Raw genomic sequence first — 19,041 nt, 5'->3', positions numbered from 1 at the left:
TCTGTGAAATTTCTTAGGGTCATTTAGTCCTTTTGTACCTTGTATATGGAATTGCTTTTTCAGTGAAGTGCACAGTGTCCCTGGACACTGATGGAAAAATCTGAAATGCCTGCAACTGCATCAGGGTTTAATTGGTCCATTAATGCATTTACCCTCAGTAAAAGTTTGTTGTTTTGCCAGTTATTCCTATTAAAGTTTTAGCATTTTTAATATTGTATTACTAGAAGCTTGATGTTATTTATATTTATAGATCATAAAAATCTTTCTTTTTTTTCTAATTTCTTTAAGTGAAGAACCCATTATAAGAGTAAATCCTGTGGAAAATGGCCTTCAGTGATCTTACATCAAGGACTGTGCATCTTTATGGTAATTGGATCAAAGATGCTGGTGAGTAAACAGATTTCCTAATTGAGGTTCGTCCTTTTTTATGACACTCCAACTGAAACAGAATCATAGACATTGCAACTTAACACTCCCTCATAGACACCTCAAATATTGATTTTTATTACTAGGTAATGTAGAGAAAGTGTCAAGGATTTCATTGCAGATATGTACAAAATTAGAGCTCCACAGATGTTCATTACAATGTTTATAAAAGTGAAAATACCCTAAGTATCCAGTAAAGGAAATTGGTTAATAAATGATGGCACATTCCAATTCAGTGGCCATTGAAAGTGATTCTGGAGGGATGGTGCTCTTAGGCTTGCATTTGCGCTAATGCTCCTGAGGGAAACAACAATTAATGCCAAGAGTGACTCTGTCCTTGGGGATTCTTGAATGGGAGGGACTCTATGCTTTCACTGCCCTCCCCCCCTCCGCTGCCCAGGGGTGTATCAGAAAGGGCAGGGAGCATTTGCTTAGGAAAGGAAAATCCTGAATGATTCTTTTTTTTTTTTTTTAAGACTTTTATTTCTTTGTCTCCCCTTCCCCCCCATTGTCTGCTCTCTGTGTCCATTTGCATTATCAGGTGGACTGGGAATCTGCGTCTCTTTTTTTGTTACATCACCTTGCTGCATCAGCTCTCCGTGTGTGCAGCGCCTCTCCTGGATGGGCTGCACTTTTTTTTCACATGGGGCGGCTCTCCTTGCGGAGTGCACATCTTGCACATGGGGCACCCCTAAGTGTGGCCACCTCTGCATGGCACGGCACTCCTTGCGCACAGCAGCTCTGCACGTGGACCAGCTTACCACACGGGTCAGGAGGCCTGGAGATTGAACCCTGGACCCTCCATAGGGTAGATACTCTATCAGTTGAGCCACGTCCCTCCCCATGAATGATTCTTAAAAGAATGTCTTCTCCCCCTGCCCATAAAAAAGAAAAACAAAATTGGTGGTATAGAAGAGCGTTTAATTACATAGCACAAAGTATAAAATATGTTGAGTGAAAGCAGGTTATAATAACCCACATATAAAATGATATTCTTTTGTACGTGTTAGCAGTTATCTCTGGATGGCAGGATTGTGAGTTTCATTTACTTATCTGTCTGTATTTTTAAAAACATAACATATATGCATTGCTTTTCTGACTATAAAAATAGTTTAAAAACTAACAGGGAGAGGATGTGGTTCAAGTAGTTGAGCACCTGCTTCCCACGTGGAAGGTCCTATATTCAGTTCTGGTGCTTCCTAAAAAACAACAAAAGCTTCCCTTCAGTATTTAATTTAGATGCTAATTTTAAATGCTTTTTAAGGGAAGTGGATGTGGCTCAACTGATAGAGAGTCCGCCTACCATATGGAGGGTCCAGGGTTCGATCCCCAGGGCCTCCCAACCCATGTGGTGAGCTGGCCCACGTGCAATGCTACTGTGCACAAGGAGTGCCCTGCCATGCAGAGGTGCCCCCGCATAGGGTGCCCCATGCACAAGGAGTGTGCCCTGCAAGGAGAGCCGCCCCATGTGAGAAAAGCGCAGCCCACCCAGGAGTGATGGTGCACAACAAGATGACAAGAGCTGACGCAATAAGATGACGCAACAAAAAAAGACGGTTTCCCAGTGCTGCCGAATAATGCAAGCAGACGCAGAAGAACGCACAGCAAATGGACACAGAGATCAGACAGTGGGGGTCGGCGGGTGGGGAAGAGGAGAGAAATGAAATTAAAAAATAAAATAAAATTTTAAAAAATTTAAAAAAAAAGCTTTTCAAAATAAAGGTTACTTTACTACCTGAACTCTCACTATTAAAAGTAAAGAAACAAACAGATTTGGAAAGGTTTTTTGAGATAGAGCTGTTTAGAAGAACAGATCCCTTCCTATCCAACTTTTGCTATTCACTATCCTAAATTCAGGAACCCAAGAGATTCAATCACTCTTCTAACTCTAGAGCAAATAGGACTGTATATATGGGACTATATAGATTTTTTCTTCTTTTTTTTATACTTTTTAAATCAAAGTTAATAGATCACAAAGAATGTTACATTAAAAAACATTAAAAGCACATAAAAAAAAATAAATAAATAAAAGCACATAAAAAACTTAAGAGGTTCCCATATACCCTGCTCCCTACCTCCCACCCCATCATTTTTATAAATTGCATTTTTTAAAGATATATACATCAGGAAAAAAATGTTACATTAAAAAAATATAGGAGGTTCCTGTATACCCCCATCCCCCCCACCCCACTCCACCTATACCAACAACCTCCTCCGTCACTGTGGAACACTCACCGCATCCATCATTCTTGTGGGATCTAAGCCTCTCTTGATCTAGAGGTGGAGTGGACATCACCATTCCAGGGTCCATAGAATGGAGGAATAAAATATGGATTAGAGTGGACTTACTGGAATTCTACTATAAAACTATTGTGACGAGTAATAGAAGATATTGTAGCATTGAGAAGGAGAAAGTAACCACAGTAGTTGCTGAGGGCAGGGAGAGGGAAGAAGAGATGTGATGTGCAGGCATTTTTGGGACTTTGAGTTTGCCTACATGATATTGCAGGGTCAGATGCTGGACTTTATATATCCTGCCTTAACCTACTGAATGTACTGGGAGAGTGTGAACTACAGGGTAAACTATTATATATGTGGTGCAGCAGTGCTCCAGAATGTGTTCACTGAGTGCAGGACTATATAGATATTAATCACCATCAATATAGTCCTTAAAGTATAAGACATTTTAATATGAACCACTTCACAATGCCACTTCCATTTTTCATCCATGGATCAACTCTTTACGTGTTATTAACAAAATTGAATATGAAGTCAAAGAATGAGAAACAGCTGTAGGAGGTTAAAGATATGAAATGAGGAAAGTCCTGGAAATGGCATTGTTGACAGTGCAGGAGAGGAGAGGAGGCAGGGAGAAGGCAGGAAATGCTATAGATTTGAAGTCTTCTGAATTTGAAGTCTTGGAAGAGGAGATAGGGTGTAGGGATGTGTAATGAGAAGACCTAGATTTAAGTTCTGACACTACTGTTGCCTCGATGTGTGATCTTGGACAAATTATTTATCATCTGTGTGTATCATTTTCTTCATTAGCAAAACAGAGAGGAGACCAGTATGTATCAGCTCCTGGATAATAAGTATGAAAACGCTCTTTTTAAAGTTTCTTCACATTATATTCTTTTTCCTGCCGTGTTCTAGAAGGGATCAAATGTTTGTGCAAAGATTTGCAGCTTTATGAGAACCCTTGTCAGAAGTTTTTCTTTTTACTTAGTGTGGTATTGATCTCCAAGAGCCATTAGAAATCATTTCTGGCCATTGTAGTCCAGTTTTATTTTGCTTACTCTGGGAAGTTCTGAACCCATGATCAAGGGCCAAGAATCTGAAATGTATTCTTGGCTTTGGCACTAATCCTGAATGGCCTTGGGGGAAACTTACTGATATTCATATGCTTTTTGATTGTCTGAGAAGTAGTAGTCATACATAGTTATTTCACGTGGAAAATTCCACAGCTACAGAATTATAAAATGGTTTAATTAACTTAAGCTGTAAGAGGATTTGTTATGATTCTTAAATATAAAATGTCAGATTTTGAAATAATGCTGCAGTAGCATTTTGGACTATGGAGAAAGGAAAAAGGTTTTGTTTAAAAATTAACTCCTTATATTTAGATAACAATGACTTTTCAGACTTGTGATTTTTAAAATAAGATAGAGTATGAGTAAGAGTGATTGCCAGTCTTTACAAAGTACTAGAGGTACATGTTTGCTTTTCCTTCCAGCTTCTTCAACTTATTGGTGCTTGGAATTTTAAAGGGTGTACCCTTTGAGCTAATACATGCTACTTAAGAAAAGAGCACTCTCTTACAAATAGTTGATGGAAAAGCTCATTAATATTCTATGCATGTGACACTTGTACTTTCCACGTAGTCTCTCTGGAACACTATAAGACAAAAAAAATTATTAGGCTAGTAATAAGTAAAAAATTTGATAATCATTGGATAGCTTCCTGCCTCCCCATCCTTTGCTTTCCTCTTAGCTCTACTTATGACACTTAAATTGTACTTAGATGCCAAATAGAAGGGTACGAACTATAGTTAGAAAGAAACACTCATCAGCCTTTTTCTCTGGGAAAAGAGCTCTCCTCATCCCTGAACCTAATGTAATTAGTTGAATCATAGACTGAGTCAGAATTAACTTTAAAGGTCATTGAGCAGTCTCCTCTACACACCTCTATAAAGTCATCTTCCACACGTGACTCGTTGACTTCTCAAGGTGGGGAGCTCACTACCTCACATGTAAGTGAACTCTCTATTTGAAAGGTATACTTGTTGATGAGAGAGAAGACAGGAAATATGAACAACACCAAGAGTCATGAACATCATGCTAAAGATTTAGGTTTTATTTGTTCAGTAAGGGAGAGCTAATTGAAGGTGGGGGATAATCTGAGCAGAGCTATATCTTTAAAAACTGAATTTGAAGTCATATGGAAGATGGGCTATAGCATCTTTATTAGGCAGGGTAACCATCTGAGACTCAGTAGAGCACCTACTGAGGGGCATTGGCCCTGAATGTAGGTGAAGGAAACTTGGTCACATGCAGAACTCCTGGTTCTTAACTCTGATAGTTCATCATCATCACCTCAGCAGCTTTTTAAAAAATACATGCCTGGGACCCGTCTCCTACAATTCTAATTCATGTAGACCAGGGTTGGTTTTTTGACACGTGATTTTTAAGCGCTCCCAAAGTGATTCTGAGTGCCAAAAGAATTGAGATGTGCTGGAATAACAGTGGCAATGCACACTGACTGCTTGGGATATGCTGGGTAGTTTAAATATAATAACTCATTAAATCCTGTATGGGATAGATGCTGTTTTATACCCAATTCACAGATGAGGAGATTAAGCATGGAGGAGTTAAAAAAATTGCCCAAGGTCACATAAATAGTCAGTAAGAGAGCCAGGACTAGAACCCAGGTCATCTGACTCCAGAGTTTGCTGAAACGGGATAAAAATCTTGGTAATTTTTAAATTCTTTTTATTTTCATGACTAAGTCCTTTGATGTGAAAGGCTTTTAATTTTGAAGAGGTCCTATTTATCAATTTTTTTCTTTTTTGGCTTGTGCTTTGGGTGTAAAGTCTAAGAATCCGGTGCCTAACACAGATCCTGAAGATGCTTTCATACATTTTCTTCTAGGAGTTTTATAGGCCTGATTCTTACATTTAGGTATTTGATCCACTCTGAATTAATTTTTGTATATGGTGTGAAATTGGTGTCCGCTAACGTTCTTTTGCATATGCATATCCAGTTTTCCCAACACCATTTGTTGAAGAGTGTATTCTTTCCCAATTGAGTGGACTTGGCAACCTTGACAAATATCAATTGGACAGAGCAGTGAGGGTCTATTTCTGAACTCTTATTTTGATTCCATTGGTGTTTATATCTATCCTTGTGCCAGTATCATGCTGTTTTGACCACTGCAGCTTTGTGATATGCTTTAAAGTCAGGAAGTGCAAGTCCTCCAACTTTTTTCTTTGTTTTCAAAATGTTTTTGGCTGTTTGGGGCCCCTTACCATTCCAAATAAATTTGATTATTGGCTTTTCCATTTCTACAATGTAGGCCGTTGGAATTTTGATGGGAATCGTATTGAATCTGTAAATTATTTTGGGTAGAACTGACATCTTAATGATATTTAGTCTTCCGATCCATGAACATAGGATGTCCTTCCATTTATTTAGGTCTTCTTTGATTTCTTTTAGCAATGATTTGTAGTTTTCTGTGTACAGGTCCTTTATATCTTGGTTAAACTTATTTCTAGGTATTTGATTCTTTTAAATGCTATCATGAATGGAAGTTTTTCCTTGATTTCTTACCCAATTTGCTCATTACTAGTGTATAGAAACATTGCTGATTTTTGTATGTTGATCTTGTACCCTGCCACTTTGCCAAATTCATTTATTACCTCTAGTATCTTCGTCATGGAATTTTTGAGACTTTCTTTGTATAGGATCATGTCATCTGCAAATAGTGTGTTACTTCTTCACTTGAGAAGAATGTATATCCTGCTATTTTGGGGTGCAATGTTCTCTATATGTCTATTAGGTCTAGTTCATTTATCATATTATTCAAGTTCTCTGCTTTCTTATTGATCTTCTGTCTAGATATACTATCTGTTGATGAGAGTGGTGTATTAAAGTCTCCAACTATAATTGTAAAGGTGTCTGTTTCTCCCGTCAATTCTGCCAGTGTTTACCTCATGTATTTTGGGGCACTGTAGTTAGGTGCATAAATATTTATGTTTTTTTTTTTCACTGTAGATTGTTCTTTTTATTAATATATTGTGTTCTTTTTTGTCTCTTATAACAGGTTTTTTTTTAAAGATTATTTTATTTATTTCTCGCCCCTTCCCCCTCATTGTCTGCTCTCTCTGTCCTTTCTCTGTGTGTTCTTCTGTGTCCGCTTGTATTCTTGTCATGAGGGAAACCATGCCGCTTTTTTTTTTTTTTTTTGCGTGTCATCTTGCTGTGTCAGCTCTCCGTGTGTGCAGCACCATTCCTGGGCAGGCTTTGCTTTTTTTCACGCAGGGTGGCTCTCTTTGTGGGGCACACTCCTTGCACATGGGTCACCCCTGTGTGGGGAACACCCCTGCATGGCATGGCACTCCTTGTGCGCAGCAGCACCGTATGTGGGCCAGCTCACCATACGGGTCGGGAGGCCCTGGGTATCGAACCCTGGACCTCCTGTATGGTAGGCAGACACTCTATCAGTTGAACCACAATCACTTCCCTTATAACAGGTTTTGACCTATAGTCTATTTTGTCTGATATTAGTATAGCTACCTCAGTTCTTTTCTGATGACTATTTTGCATGGAATATCTTTTTCGATCCTTTCACTTTCAATCTGTTTCTGTCTTTGTGTCTAAGGTGCATCTCTTATAAACAAGAAATATTTGGTTATGCTTTTTATCCATTCTGCCAACGTGTGCCTTTTAATGGGAAGTTTAATCCATTATCGTTCAGTGTTATTACTGTAAAGACACTACTTCATCCATTTTGTCCTTTGGTTTTTAGATATCATATCTTTTTTTTTTTTTGTCTCTCTTTTCCTTAATTGCAACCTCCTTTTCTCTATAGTTGCTCTTTCTGATGTGCCTGACTGATCCATTTTTCATTTGTTTCTACATACTTTTATAATACTTTCTGGTGTCCAACCTGGGTTTTATATTACATAACCAACATCTACAACCGACAAATTTGAAAACCTACAATTTGGCTTTAATAGCATAGACGTTCTCTGCTCCCATATCCTTTTGCTTCCCCTCTTTCGGTTGTTTTTGTCCCACTTTTCCTCTATCTTTTGCATGTCTGTTAACAGGAAGTATGCCTTTTTCTTGTTCACTTGTATTCTAATTCTTATAAGAATTAAGGAGTAGAGTTGTATATAGAGGATACTGTACTATTGGGTTATTCATTTATCTCTTTAATTATCCTTCTGGTGATCTTCATTTCTTCACACTACTCCAAGCCACTCTCTCCTGTCTTTTCCTTTCTACCTGAAGAACTCTCTTAGATGCTATCGTGAATAGCATCTTGTAGGACAGGTCATTTGTTGATGAGATCTCTCCATTTCTTTTTATCTGTGAATACTTTAAACTCTCTCTCATATCTTAAGGACAGTTTTACTAGATAAAGAATTTTTGGCTTACAATTTCTTTCTCTCAGTACATTAGATATATCGTACCACTACCTTCTCACCTTTATGGTTTCTGATGAGAAATCAGCACTTAGTCTTATTGAAGATCCCTTGTATATGATAAGTCACTTTTCTCTTGCTGCTTTCAGAATTTTCTTTAGATTTGGCACTTGACATTCTGATTAGTATGTGTTTCAGAGTATGTGTATTAGGATTTACTTTGTTTGGACTACATTGCATTCTTAGACATGTGTATTATGTCTTTTATAAGAACCGGGAAGCTTTCAGCTATTATTTCTTCGAATATTCTTTCTCCCTCTTCCCCTTCTCTTCTCCTTCTGGGGTACCAATGCCCATGTTTCTGCACTTCATGCTGTCACTCAAATCCCAGACACAGTACTTAATTTTTTTTCTCTGTCTGTTCTTCTAGCTGTGATTTCTATTATCCTGTCTTCTAGTTCACTGTTTCTTCTTCCTGTTCAAATCTGCTGTCATATGCCTCCAGTGTATTTTTAATCTCTAAAATTGTGCCTTTCATCCCTATAATTTCTGTTATGCTTCTTTTTATATTTTCAGATTCTTCTTTATGCTCAGCCTTTTTTTTAAAGATTTATTTTATTTATTTCTCTCCCCTTCCTCCCCCTGTCCCACCATTGTTTGCTTTCTGTGTCTATTTGCTGTGTGTTCTTCTGTGTCCACTTGTATTCTTTTTTTTTTTTTTTTTAAAAAGATTTATTTATTTATTTAATTCCCCCCCCTCCCCTGGTTGTCTGTTCTTGGTGTCTGTTTGCTGCGTCTTGTTTCTTTGTCCGCTTCTGTTGTCGTCAGCGGCACGGGAAGTGTGGGCGGCGCCATTCCTGGGCAGGCTGCACTTTCTTTTCACGCTGGGCGGCTTTCCTCATGGGCGCACTCCTTGCGCGTGGGGCTCCCCCACGGCCTTGCGCGCATCAGCACTGCGCATGGCCAGCTCCACACGGGTCAAGGAGGCCCAGGGTTTGAACCGCGGACCTCCCATGTGGTAGACGGACGCCCTAACCACTGGGCCAAAGTCCGTTTCCCTACTTGTATTCTTGGTGACACTGGGCATCTGTCTCTTTTTGGTTGTGTCATCGTGTTGCATCAGCTCTCCATGTGTGTGATGCCGCTCTTGGATGGGCTGCGCTTTTCTCGTGCAGGGTGGCTCAATGCAGGGTGTGCTTCTTGCGTGTGGGGCTCCCCTACGCGGGGGACACCCCTGTGTGGCACAGCACTCCTTGCATGCAGCAGTGCTGTGTGTGGACCAGCTTACCACATGGGCCAGGAGGCCCTGGGTTTGAACCCTGGACTTCCCATATTGTAGGCAGATGCTCTTATCAGTTGAGCCATGTCCACTTCCCTCACAGTCTTCTTAATATCCTAATCTCTTTATGCATATTTTCCTTCATCTCCTGAATTTGATTTAGGACATTTGTTTGAACATTGGATTAGTTATTCTAACTTCTGATCCTCCTCCGAAGTTTTAATTTTTTCCTTTGACTGAGCCATATCTTCCTGTTCCTTAGTATGGCTTGTAATATTTTGCTGATGTCTAGGCATCTGATTCTCTTGATAAGTTATCTCTGAAGGTTTGTTTTTTCCTCATGCCTAGGGTTTTATTATTGATTGGCTTTGTGTTAAGGTTCTTCTTTGATGCTTGCTGTAACTTATTCTAGACCTTTAGAATAGCCTGTGTTTAACTGTTCAGATTTTCTCAGCTCTTTTTCATCTGATTCTTTATGTGGATATACCATGTAATTTTCAAGATTGCATTTTTTGTGCAATTGTTTCACCTACAGGTGAGAGCTTACTTCCCTCTGTTTCTTCTCTGGGAATCTTGATCTGTTCTGTTTGCTTTTGTGCAAAATTCTCTCCCCAGCTCCTCTGATTTATTTAAATTCTTTCCCTCTTTTAGTGCCCCTTTTGCCTTATACTTTTCAGTTTTGGGATCCATCTTACAGAAGTTCATTTTAACCCTTCAGTCCCTCTGCATTAGCTAGCCAAAGAGGTGCTGATGCAAAATACCAGAAACAGGTTGGATTTTATAAAGAGTATTTATTTGGGGTAGGAGTTTACAGATACCAGACCATAAAGCATAAGTTACTTCCCTCACCAAAGTCTATTTTCACTTGTTGGAGCAAGATGGCTGCCGATGGCTGCGAGGGTTCAGGCTTCCTGGGTTCCTCTCTTGCAGGTCTTCTTCTCTCTGGGCTTAGGGTTCCTTTCTTCCCAAGGCTTGCTTCTTTACAGGCTCAGGTTTCCTCTCTTCCCAGGACTACAGCTTTAGCATCAAATGCCAACATCAAAACTCCAACATTAAGAACCCTTTAACCCTGTCTTTTGCCATGTCTTTTATCTGCGAGTCCCCACCCAGCAAGGAGTGGAGACTCAAAGCCTAACTGACACAAGAGTTTTTCTTGATTACTTAATCAAATAAACCTAAATCCAAAATGATCTCACATGCCCATAGCAAAAGACAAGTTTACAAACATAATCTGATATTTTTTTTTTGGAATTCATCAGTAATATCAAACTGCTTCACTCCATCCTCTGAATTCCAAAAAGACATTACAATATTAAAATAAAAAACCAATCAGTTACAATGCAAGTACTAAATCATATCACAATCAATTTAAAGAAATACAGTTTGTGCTGGGGCAAAGTCCTGTCTGCTATAGACCTCTGAAACTTACAAAACAATTCATCTTCTTCCAGTACATGAATGGACAGACATAGGATAAACATTTTCATTACAATATGGAGATTGGGAGGGAAACATGAGTTATGGGTCCAGAAGATTTCAGTAAACCTGCAGGGCATCCTCCATTCGATTTCAAAGTCTGAGAGTCATTCTTTAGATGATGGTTTCTTCTCTTTGGGGCCTTATGGCAACCCACCCTTTCCACAGGCTTGCCCAATGACCATTTTCTTGGTTTTACCCTCATTAAGCATCTCGGTGTTGACCAAGCTCCAGACCTCTCCCTCCAAAAGTGATTGCCACACCGTACCCAATCTTTGGGTTAGAATGTTAATCCTCTTTGTATACAGTGAGGTGAGGACAACATTCCCCTTAACCTTTGGCATACAGGCTCAACCCTCTCAGAGCAAATTGGTTGGTTTTTATAAAGGGTATTTATTTGGGGTAGGAGCTTACAGATACCAGGCCATAAAACATAAGTTAACCTCCCTTACCAATGTCTATTTTCATGCGTTGGTGCAAGATGGCTGCCGATGTCTGTCAGGGTTCAGGCTTCCTGTGTTCCTCTTGTTTTTTCTCTCTCTTTCTCTCTGTGAGTCTTTTCTGAGTCCATTTTTGCTTGTTAGGGGAGCTAGATGGAGTCAATCCAGAAATATGGTCACTTCAGAAAAGTCTGCTTATGTGGTACAGCCAACTGAAATTGAGGTCAGTAAGGGAATAACAGTTCTTGCCATCCTTTCTGTCAGTCTCCCCTCACCCTGTGCTGCGGGCCATTTTTTATGCAGCAGTCCTCAGCAGCTTGTGTTCTGCCCTTGCTCTCTTTGTACTTACATCCCTGTGCCTGATATGCATGGAGTTCTAACGGGCTGCTGTGAGTCACTCTACTTTCTCTGTCCATGTTGGGAGAGAGATGGACCATGCTCTCTAGATGCTTGAGACTGAATGAGGGGAAGGGAAATTGGAATGGACCAGCAGTCTGGGGTGGAATTTTCCTACCTGATATATTTCTCTTTCTTTGATTCAGCATTTGTCGAGTCCGTCTCCCGTCTTTACCATCTTCCAGAGTTCTAAGCAAGTGGGATTTATTTTTTATTCACTACATTTGTAGGAAGGCTTTTTCAGGGAATTTAAAAAAATTTTTTTTTATTTTTAGGAGGTACCAGGGATTGAACCTGAGACCTTGTCATGGGAAGCAGAGGCTCTACCACTAAGCTACACCTGCTTTACTTTTTTCAGGGATTTCTTTTGTCACCATGTTGATAATGTCCCTATAGGTCTTCTTCTGGTGTTGGTTTTAAGTTCTTTTTTCATTAGGAATAAAAACTGGACATATTAATATGGTTTATGATGTTCATGTATTTAAGGTTTATATTACTCACTGATAGAAAAAAATCCATCAAAGTTTGATTGATTCTAATTTTGTCACATGGTCCCCAGTCTGTGTCACCATTTTATTTACTGTGACTTCTCTTGTGAGGTATAGGCCTGTGGCTAGGGCTCCTGGAAACCATTTAAATTGCATGTAGCAACCAAATGTCCTAGGAAACTTGCCATTGTTAAAGGAAAGGAGAATTAATAGAGGCAATAATAGACGTCAGTGTTATGTATCCAGGTGGTTGATTTCACGTCTTCTCCTTATTTCAAATCATGAAACTTCTTTTTATTTACGTATTTATTTATTTATTAATGATTTATTTATTTACTTTCCCCCTTTCCCCTCTTCCCACCCTGCTGTTTTTGCTGTTGGTGTTGTCTTCTCTTCTCCTTTTCTCTCCTCTAGGATTCACCGGGATTCGATCCTGGAGACCTCTGATGGGAAGAGAGGTTCCTTGTTAATTGTGCCTCTTTAGCTCCTGGTTTCTGCTGCACTTCACCTTGACTCTCCCCTTGTTTTTCCTTTGATGTGCCATCATCTTGCTGCGTGACTCATGTGCACGGGGCACTGGCTCACCATGCAGGCACTTGTGCAGGCACTGGCTTGCTGTGTGGGCATGCTTTCCCTTCTTCTTTTTCACCAGGAGGCCCCAGGGATTGAAGCTCCTTTAGTTGAGCAACATCTGCTTCCCTCAAACTTCTCAATATGAGAACATTCTGAATATATTTTTTTTTAAGTATTGAAAAAGGTTTGTTTATTGAGGGCAAGAGAATGCAAACAATATAAAATCAAATGCTTATCTGGGATTTAACTGCCTTTTCTTCCTTTACCTGTCAAATGGGAATTGGATTTTATTTGTACATTTTCTAAGGGACCTGATCTTTGATGAAATCCTTATGCAGAGGGAAGCTGTGGGGAAGATACCTTAAGCAACTCTTAGAATAATTCTTAGGAGGGGGAGGAAATTAATTCCTCAGGTCTGCCCACTTGTTTCTCTTCTGCTTCATGTATACTAAAAATAGTCATTGAACGCAATGGTGAGCCTAGCAATTAGTGAAAAGAAGCTCTGGAAGTGTACTTTGCCATCTCAACTCTAGTTCAGATCCTTCGTTATTTTGTCCACAGACAGGGTCTTTTTGATTTTCCAAAAATTCAGGGAACTCCTTTTCCATGAGTACTCTCAAGTCCTCCTTTGTTGAGTAGCCTTATCCCTGGCAAATTTATGAAATGTAAACATCATAGTTTCCATGGCATGTCCCATTTGAGATGGCATTTTGATGCGGTCTGTTGAAATAGTCAAGTATTTCAGGTCATCCCACCCCTCAGCTGTGTACTCCCTCTCGGGTCTGTGTTTCGTATTTTTAAGAGTATCTATCAGTAAACATTTATTGAATTTCTTTTTTGTACATGATACTTCATTACAATTGTTTTTGCCAAGAGCATCAGTTACTTTCTTTTCTTAAATCCAGTGGCACTCTTTCATCCACATTTTACTTGCTTTCTTTGCCACATTTGATACTTTGCCTCCTTCCAAAAATTGACTCTCCCTTTGACTTCAGGATATTTCACTCTTTTGATTTTCCTTCTACCTCTTTAGTTGCTCATTCTCAGAATTTACAGTTTACCAGAATTTACAGTTTACCTCTTCTGCCACTCCCCCTTTAAATGTAGAGTCCCTGATGTTCTGACATTAGCCATTTATTCTTCTTATTCCACCCAGTTTTCCAAAGCCAGTGTCACTGCTTTTATTGTTCATCATTTGAGTAACGAAGACTCCCTACATCTCTGGCCCAGATCTCTCTCCTAATTCCAGATCCATTCTTCTTGGTGCCTGTGGGAATGTCCGCATGAATGTTTTCACACATCCCAAATATAAGATGTTCTCAAATATAAGCCATCTGCCCCTGGCCCATCTTGCCCCTTCTACTGTGTTCCTAGTCTTAGTGAAGGTACAGTTATCCAAACAAAATCAGAGTTTTCATCTTAATCTCTCTAAAAGAAACTTGCTTGTTTAACCCAGTTTTGCCAGCAGACCTCCTCTTCCCTCCTTGTTTTGTGGAAAGACTTTAAATATTTTGTTTCTATTGCATAGTTTGGGACAACTTGTATAGGATATGTGGTAAGGAATGAACTTATTTTCCTTTCAACTGGTCAGTTTTCCTCTCAACCTTTGCTGAATAACCTCTCCCTTCCCTAGCTGTGGGGTTTCCTTTATTGTACATTAAATTCCTAAATATCTTGGGTCTGTTTTGGAGCTGACTGTTGGCGCTCTTGTTTTTGTTTTGTTTTGTTTTTTAGACAGGGCGTCTGTTCATATTTTTGAGGAAGCCCATGTGAAAGCAGAATACATCATTTTAAAAAATGTATTATTATATCAATATTACAAGTTATTCAATAAACACAAGGTAATAGCTACAATGTCAGTAAATCTTCTTTGTTCAGTGGTTATACCTCTCCCCCTCCATTTTTGTTCATTCCTCAATTTTGAGGGGTTTGGGAAGAGGTCTACTCTGATTTCTTAAGGTCGAGAAGGGATGTGGATATTATTGGATGGAGAAGTGGGATTGTTTTGCTTGCTCCTTGTTTTGGGAATGGAGCTGGTGCATCCTCATCGTTTTGTTAGTTGTCCAGGGTAGGCCTGAAAAACTGGAGAGTAGGATTTGGCTGCATCTCTGCTGGGTTTCAGGGCTCAACAGGCATATGAACAATATGAAGACTTTAAGTCTCTGTGAAATGTACTCAACAGGTAAGTTGAAAATTATAGGTTCAGATAAAAGGAGTAGAGGAATCATGATTTGGGGATTTATAAATGAGTGCAACTATGTTATATTGGGGAAATAGTTTTACATATATTCCCATGTAGGACCCACTAAGGGGTGTTCATTTCATGAGGTCATGATATCTGTATATTCCCTAAGGCCCTCAGGAGCATTTTTGTTTGAGACTTTGTTTACCATGGAAGTTTGTGAAGTCTGGCTGAGATGCAGAAGTGGAATAAATCATTGTAAATAACTAAAGCCATACCGTAGGACTTCAGATAGTTTGTCAAATGTAAGCTCTCTATCACTAAAATGGAGAGCAAGTAAGCCATCTATCATGGAATTCTGTTGAAGAAATTTTTGCATTAGGTATGAAATTAGACTCAAAGGGGTATTCAAAAGTTTTCATTAATTAGCCACTGCTAATGATAGCAGTTTAAAAGAGCAAGGACTGTGTTCCTCTAACTATCCTTTTCAAATTGATAAAAGTGATGGTATTTAGTATATTGTTGTTACTCTACCCTGGATTTTGATTCCGATGCATGTAGAACCTTGTCCATACTTATTTTCCTTCATGGGCAATTTAGTAAAATTATAACTGAACTACTTAAAATTACAGAATTAATCACATTTCACCTTGAGTTACAATTAATTGATAGAACTCTGGGGTCTTGTCACTGGCAGTGCTCTTTCTATAATTTCTATATCACAGTTGAGAGATAAATACCTTTATTTTCTTAAAATCTCATTCTGGGTAGCCCACATTTTGAACATCTAGGACCCTCATTTTGGATATTTAGATAATGATGCTAAAGTCCCTTTTAACTCAACTATTCTATGATATTGTTTATGTGGAAGTATCCCAGTTTTCTTGAGTAAAGAAAAGAATTAAGAGGCAAATTATTATTTTTTATTTAGAAGAAAATCTGGGTGGAAAAAATCTAAAATGTTAATGGTAGCTATGGTTGAATGGTTGGATTTACTGGAAGTCCTCTGTTTGCCCTTCCAAATCCACCCTTCATCTTTGCTGGGCCCCTGAGACTGATCAGAATTGACTATGTCAATGTGTTCGCTCTGTTGCCCTCTGGTTTCTTGTAGGGTTAAGCCAATGGAGAACCCTAAGAGATTTGAGAAGGGGGAGAAGGTACAGTTAAGGAATCTGTTCCCTGTACTTTTACTTGTAGAATTGTCTTGGGCTGACTGAATCCCTCAACTAAAAGTTACAGCTCCTCTTGGAGGACTTCTTTACATGACATCCTTCTGGATTGTGGTTAGTGCTACCTTGTCCTTTGAAGCCTACTGCTGGTAATAGTCCCACTGTTTCTAGTCCCAGGTGCTTCAGAATGCCTATAATCTTCACCCTTTCCAGAGAAACTAGTGATTATTGTCCCAACAGTCAACCGTGAAAGCTAGGATCTAGGTACTTGAGTAAAGAAATGTTGGTTGCTGTCAGCTATCTCTTGGGTAACTGGATATGCATTCACATCTTATTTTTCCTCTTAGATCCAAGAGTTGAAGACTGGCTCCTCATGTCCTCACCTTTGCCACAAACCATCATCCTGGGACTCTATGTTTATTTTGTCACTTCTGTGGGACCTAAGCTCATGGAGAATCGAGAGCCCTTTGAACTCAAGAAAGCGATGATAACATACAATTTTTTCATAGTGCTCCTTTCTGTGTATATCTTTTATGAGGCAAGTGTTTTCAGTCTTCCTAAAGAATTTTGCCTGAGTCTTCCTGTTTATCTGTCATTATGTTTCTTGTTATGACTATAAGGGTAACTTTGAGATTTACAAAACTTTAGAAACTGAGATCACTAGATCAGGTATTTACTGTTACGTATAGACGAGATAATGAATTCTTTAGAGGATTTCATTATAGTCCACCTCACAGTTGGTGACAAAGAGTAACATCTAGTCCAGGTACTGGAACATAGTTGGCCTTAATAAAGACTGAATGAATTCATAAATTGTAGTTTTCAGGAACTCCTACTTGGAGAAATTAAGTAACAAATTAATATAGCTGGTAAGTGGAAGACTGATATTTGTCTGGCATCAGAGCTCATTCTGCCTCCATATTCAGGTATCATCATTATGACAAGCTTCTTTGGTTTCTGAATGCTCTGATGAGCTATAAAATGCTGGACTGTTTTTGTCTGATTTAACTAGACTTTGGGGGGATAGAGAACAGAGACTCATACAAAGCCGTAAGTGAGGGGGCTTGTCCCTTAATTGTCATTAAGGGAATTGAGGATCTACCAGGACCCAAAAGCAGATGCATCGATCCTCCCTCCCCCTCTCTGCTATGAATATGCTCCAGCCACTCTCACATATGGGCTTTTCTGGGATTTCTTTCTTTTTTATTCACATACTGTACAATCCATCCAAAGTGTACAATGACATACTTACAATCACAGACTTTTCTGGGATTTATTGCTTATTTTCCAATACCAGCAGTCTTCCTTACCTCTCCTCCATATTCGCTTCTTCTACAGCACAGCTTGTGCTTACTCAAAACAAGGCCCACTCAGGTTCCAGTGTGGTCCCTCTGTCCTCTCGTGACACCATCGCCTCTCCCTTTCAACCTGGATCCTGCTGCTAATCCGCCTGATTGGATTGCCTTCAGTCTACTTTGACCTTATTTCTCCCAGGCTTCTTGAAGTCTGGACTCACTTTGCTATTTTCCATTTCTTCTACTTTATTTCCAAAATTGATTCACAAGCCACTCTTACTGTCCCTTCTGGAGTATGAGCAACTGAAATGGAAAGAATACCAGGGATGGGGAGCAGAGAAAACACGTGCTTTTAGTGTGTTATCAGAGATATGATATGGCATTTTATAGTATAGTGTTAACTATACATGTACAGGTTAGGAGACCGGGACTAGTTAATCCTGTATCTGCTACTAAATACCTGCCTGATTTTGAGCAGGTTACTTTACCTTATAAAGTCAAGATTGAACCAGTTGTCTCTCAGATTCCTTCAAGCTCAAATATTCTTAGGTTCAGTGTCTGCTTGTATCATTGATTGTGATGTGTCCAAATATATTTCTCAGGCTTTGAAGGACTCCAGTTATAACCAGTTAGTTTGGTGTCATACATTAGCAATTACAAATAAACGTGTTTGAATTTAACGCAGTTTCCATCTCTCATTAACCACTGAGACTTGAGTTACTTATATGCCAGTTTCAGGAGATGCTATTTGCCAAATATGAATTACTGTTCTTTTTTATTGTTAGCCAGAAGTATACATATATGTGTCAAAAGTTCACAGGTTGTTAGAATGCTCTTAAAATATTAGGCAAGGAGGAAGCTCCATTCTCTGTTAAACAAAGACTTATAACAGATGAGCAGCATTCCATCCCTAGGGCTCACCTGTACACACAATTTACTGTGTAGAGTATGATTTCATTTGATATACAGAGCGAACATCTCCATTAGGAATGTGAGGCCAAATACAAACAAGGTGTAAAGGAAGCACATCAGACTAAAAGAATACACATACGTCATTTTTTAGTGACTGTTTGAACATGCTAGTTACAGAGACCAGGTTAGACCAAGTCATACAACCTCTCCTATTTATGCAGTGGTTGTTTGTGGAAGAGTAAAGTGGAGAATTAGCAAGCATACTTTAAGTTAACAGCTCCTGGCCTTGGACTGTTTACTTGTATCAGTCAGAACTGAGTATGAGGACACTCACTAATAGATCAGAATTTTGTACAATAGAATTAGCTGTTTTCTGTGCCACATTCCCTTGTTCATTTGAGAAAATGTATTGGCTTGTTTTTGTGAGCTGTTTTTCTCACCCACGAAATATATCTATCATACTTTTCTGAATCTTAAATTTCAGTATTCCATAATTTATCAAGTTAACATTGTGATGAAATTATCTTATGACTCAAGCTAGGAACTAATATCAGAAAAGGGCAATGTGTTTTAAAGTACCATATTCTAAATATTTATTCTCTTTTGTTTCTTTCCTTTACCTGATTAAAATATCATTCTGATAATGCTTCATAAACCCTTGCTTTTAGAAGTTAATTTATGGTAAAATTTTAATTTGGGCTTTAATAGTAATTTTAAAAATAGACATTTGAAGTTTTTTTCAATGGAAGAAAATGTTATA

At 38.9% G+C, this 19,041-nt stretch overlaps 1 protein-coding gene across 2 annotated transcripts in view; it reads left to right on the top strand.

The window, feature by feature from the left end:
• ELOVL7 (ELOVL fatty acid elongase 7) overlaps nt 1-19,041 on the top strand; it is a 102,346-nt gene that overhangs the window by 56,680 nt on the left and 26,625 nt on the right. The window contains exons 2-3 of one of the 2 annotated variants that reach the window (XM_004458845.2): nt 289-387; nt 16,422-16,612. In XM_004458845.2, the coding sequence (XP_004458902.1) occupies nt 324-387; nt 16,422-16,612 (255 nt within the window). In that variant the 5' untranslated portion in view covers nt 289-323. The remainder of the gene's footprint in view (nt 1-288; nt 388-16,421; nt 16,613-19,041) is intronic. The other variant, XM_004458846.2, reaches the window with a different exon arrangement.

The sequence above is a fragment of the Dasypus novemcinctus genome, chromosome 2 (assembly GCF_030445035.2).
Source record: "Dasypus novemcinctus isolate mDasNov1 chromosome 2, mDasNov1.1.hap2, whole genome shotgun sequence".
In the NCBI taxonomy this organism is placed as follows: domain Eukaryota; kingdom Metazoa; phylum Chordata; class Mammalia; order Cingulata; family Dasypodidae; genus Dasypus; species Dasypus novemcinctus.
Note: the sequence above shows the minus strand (reverse complement) of the source record. Positions and strands in the feature narration are given on the sequence as shown.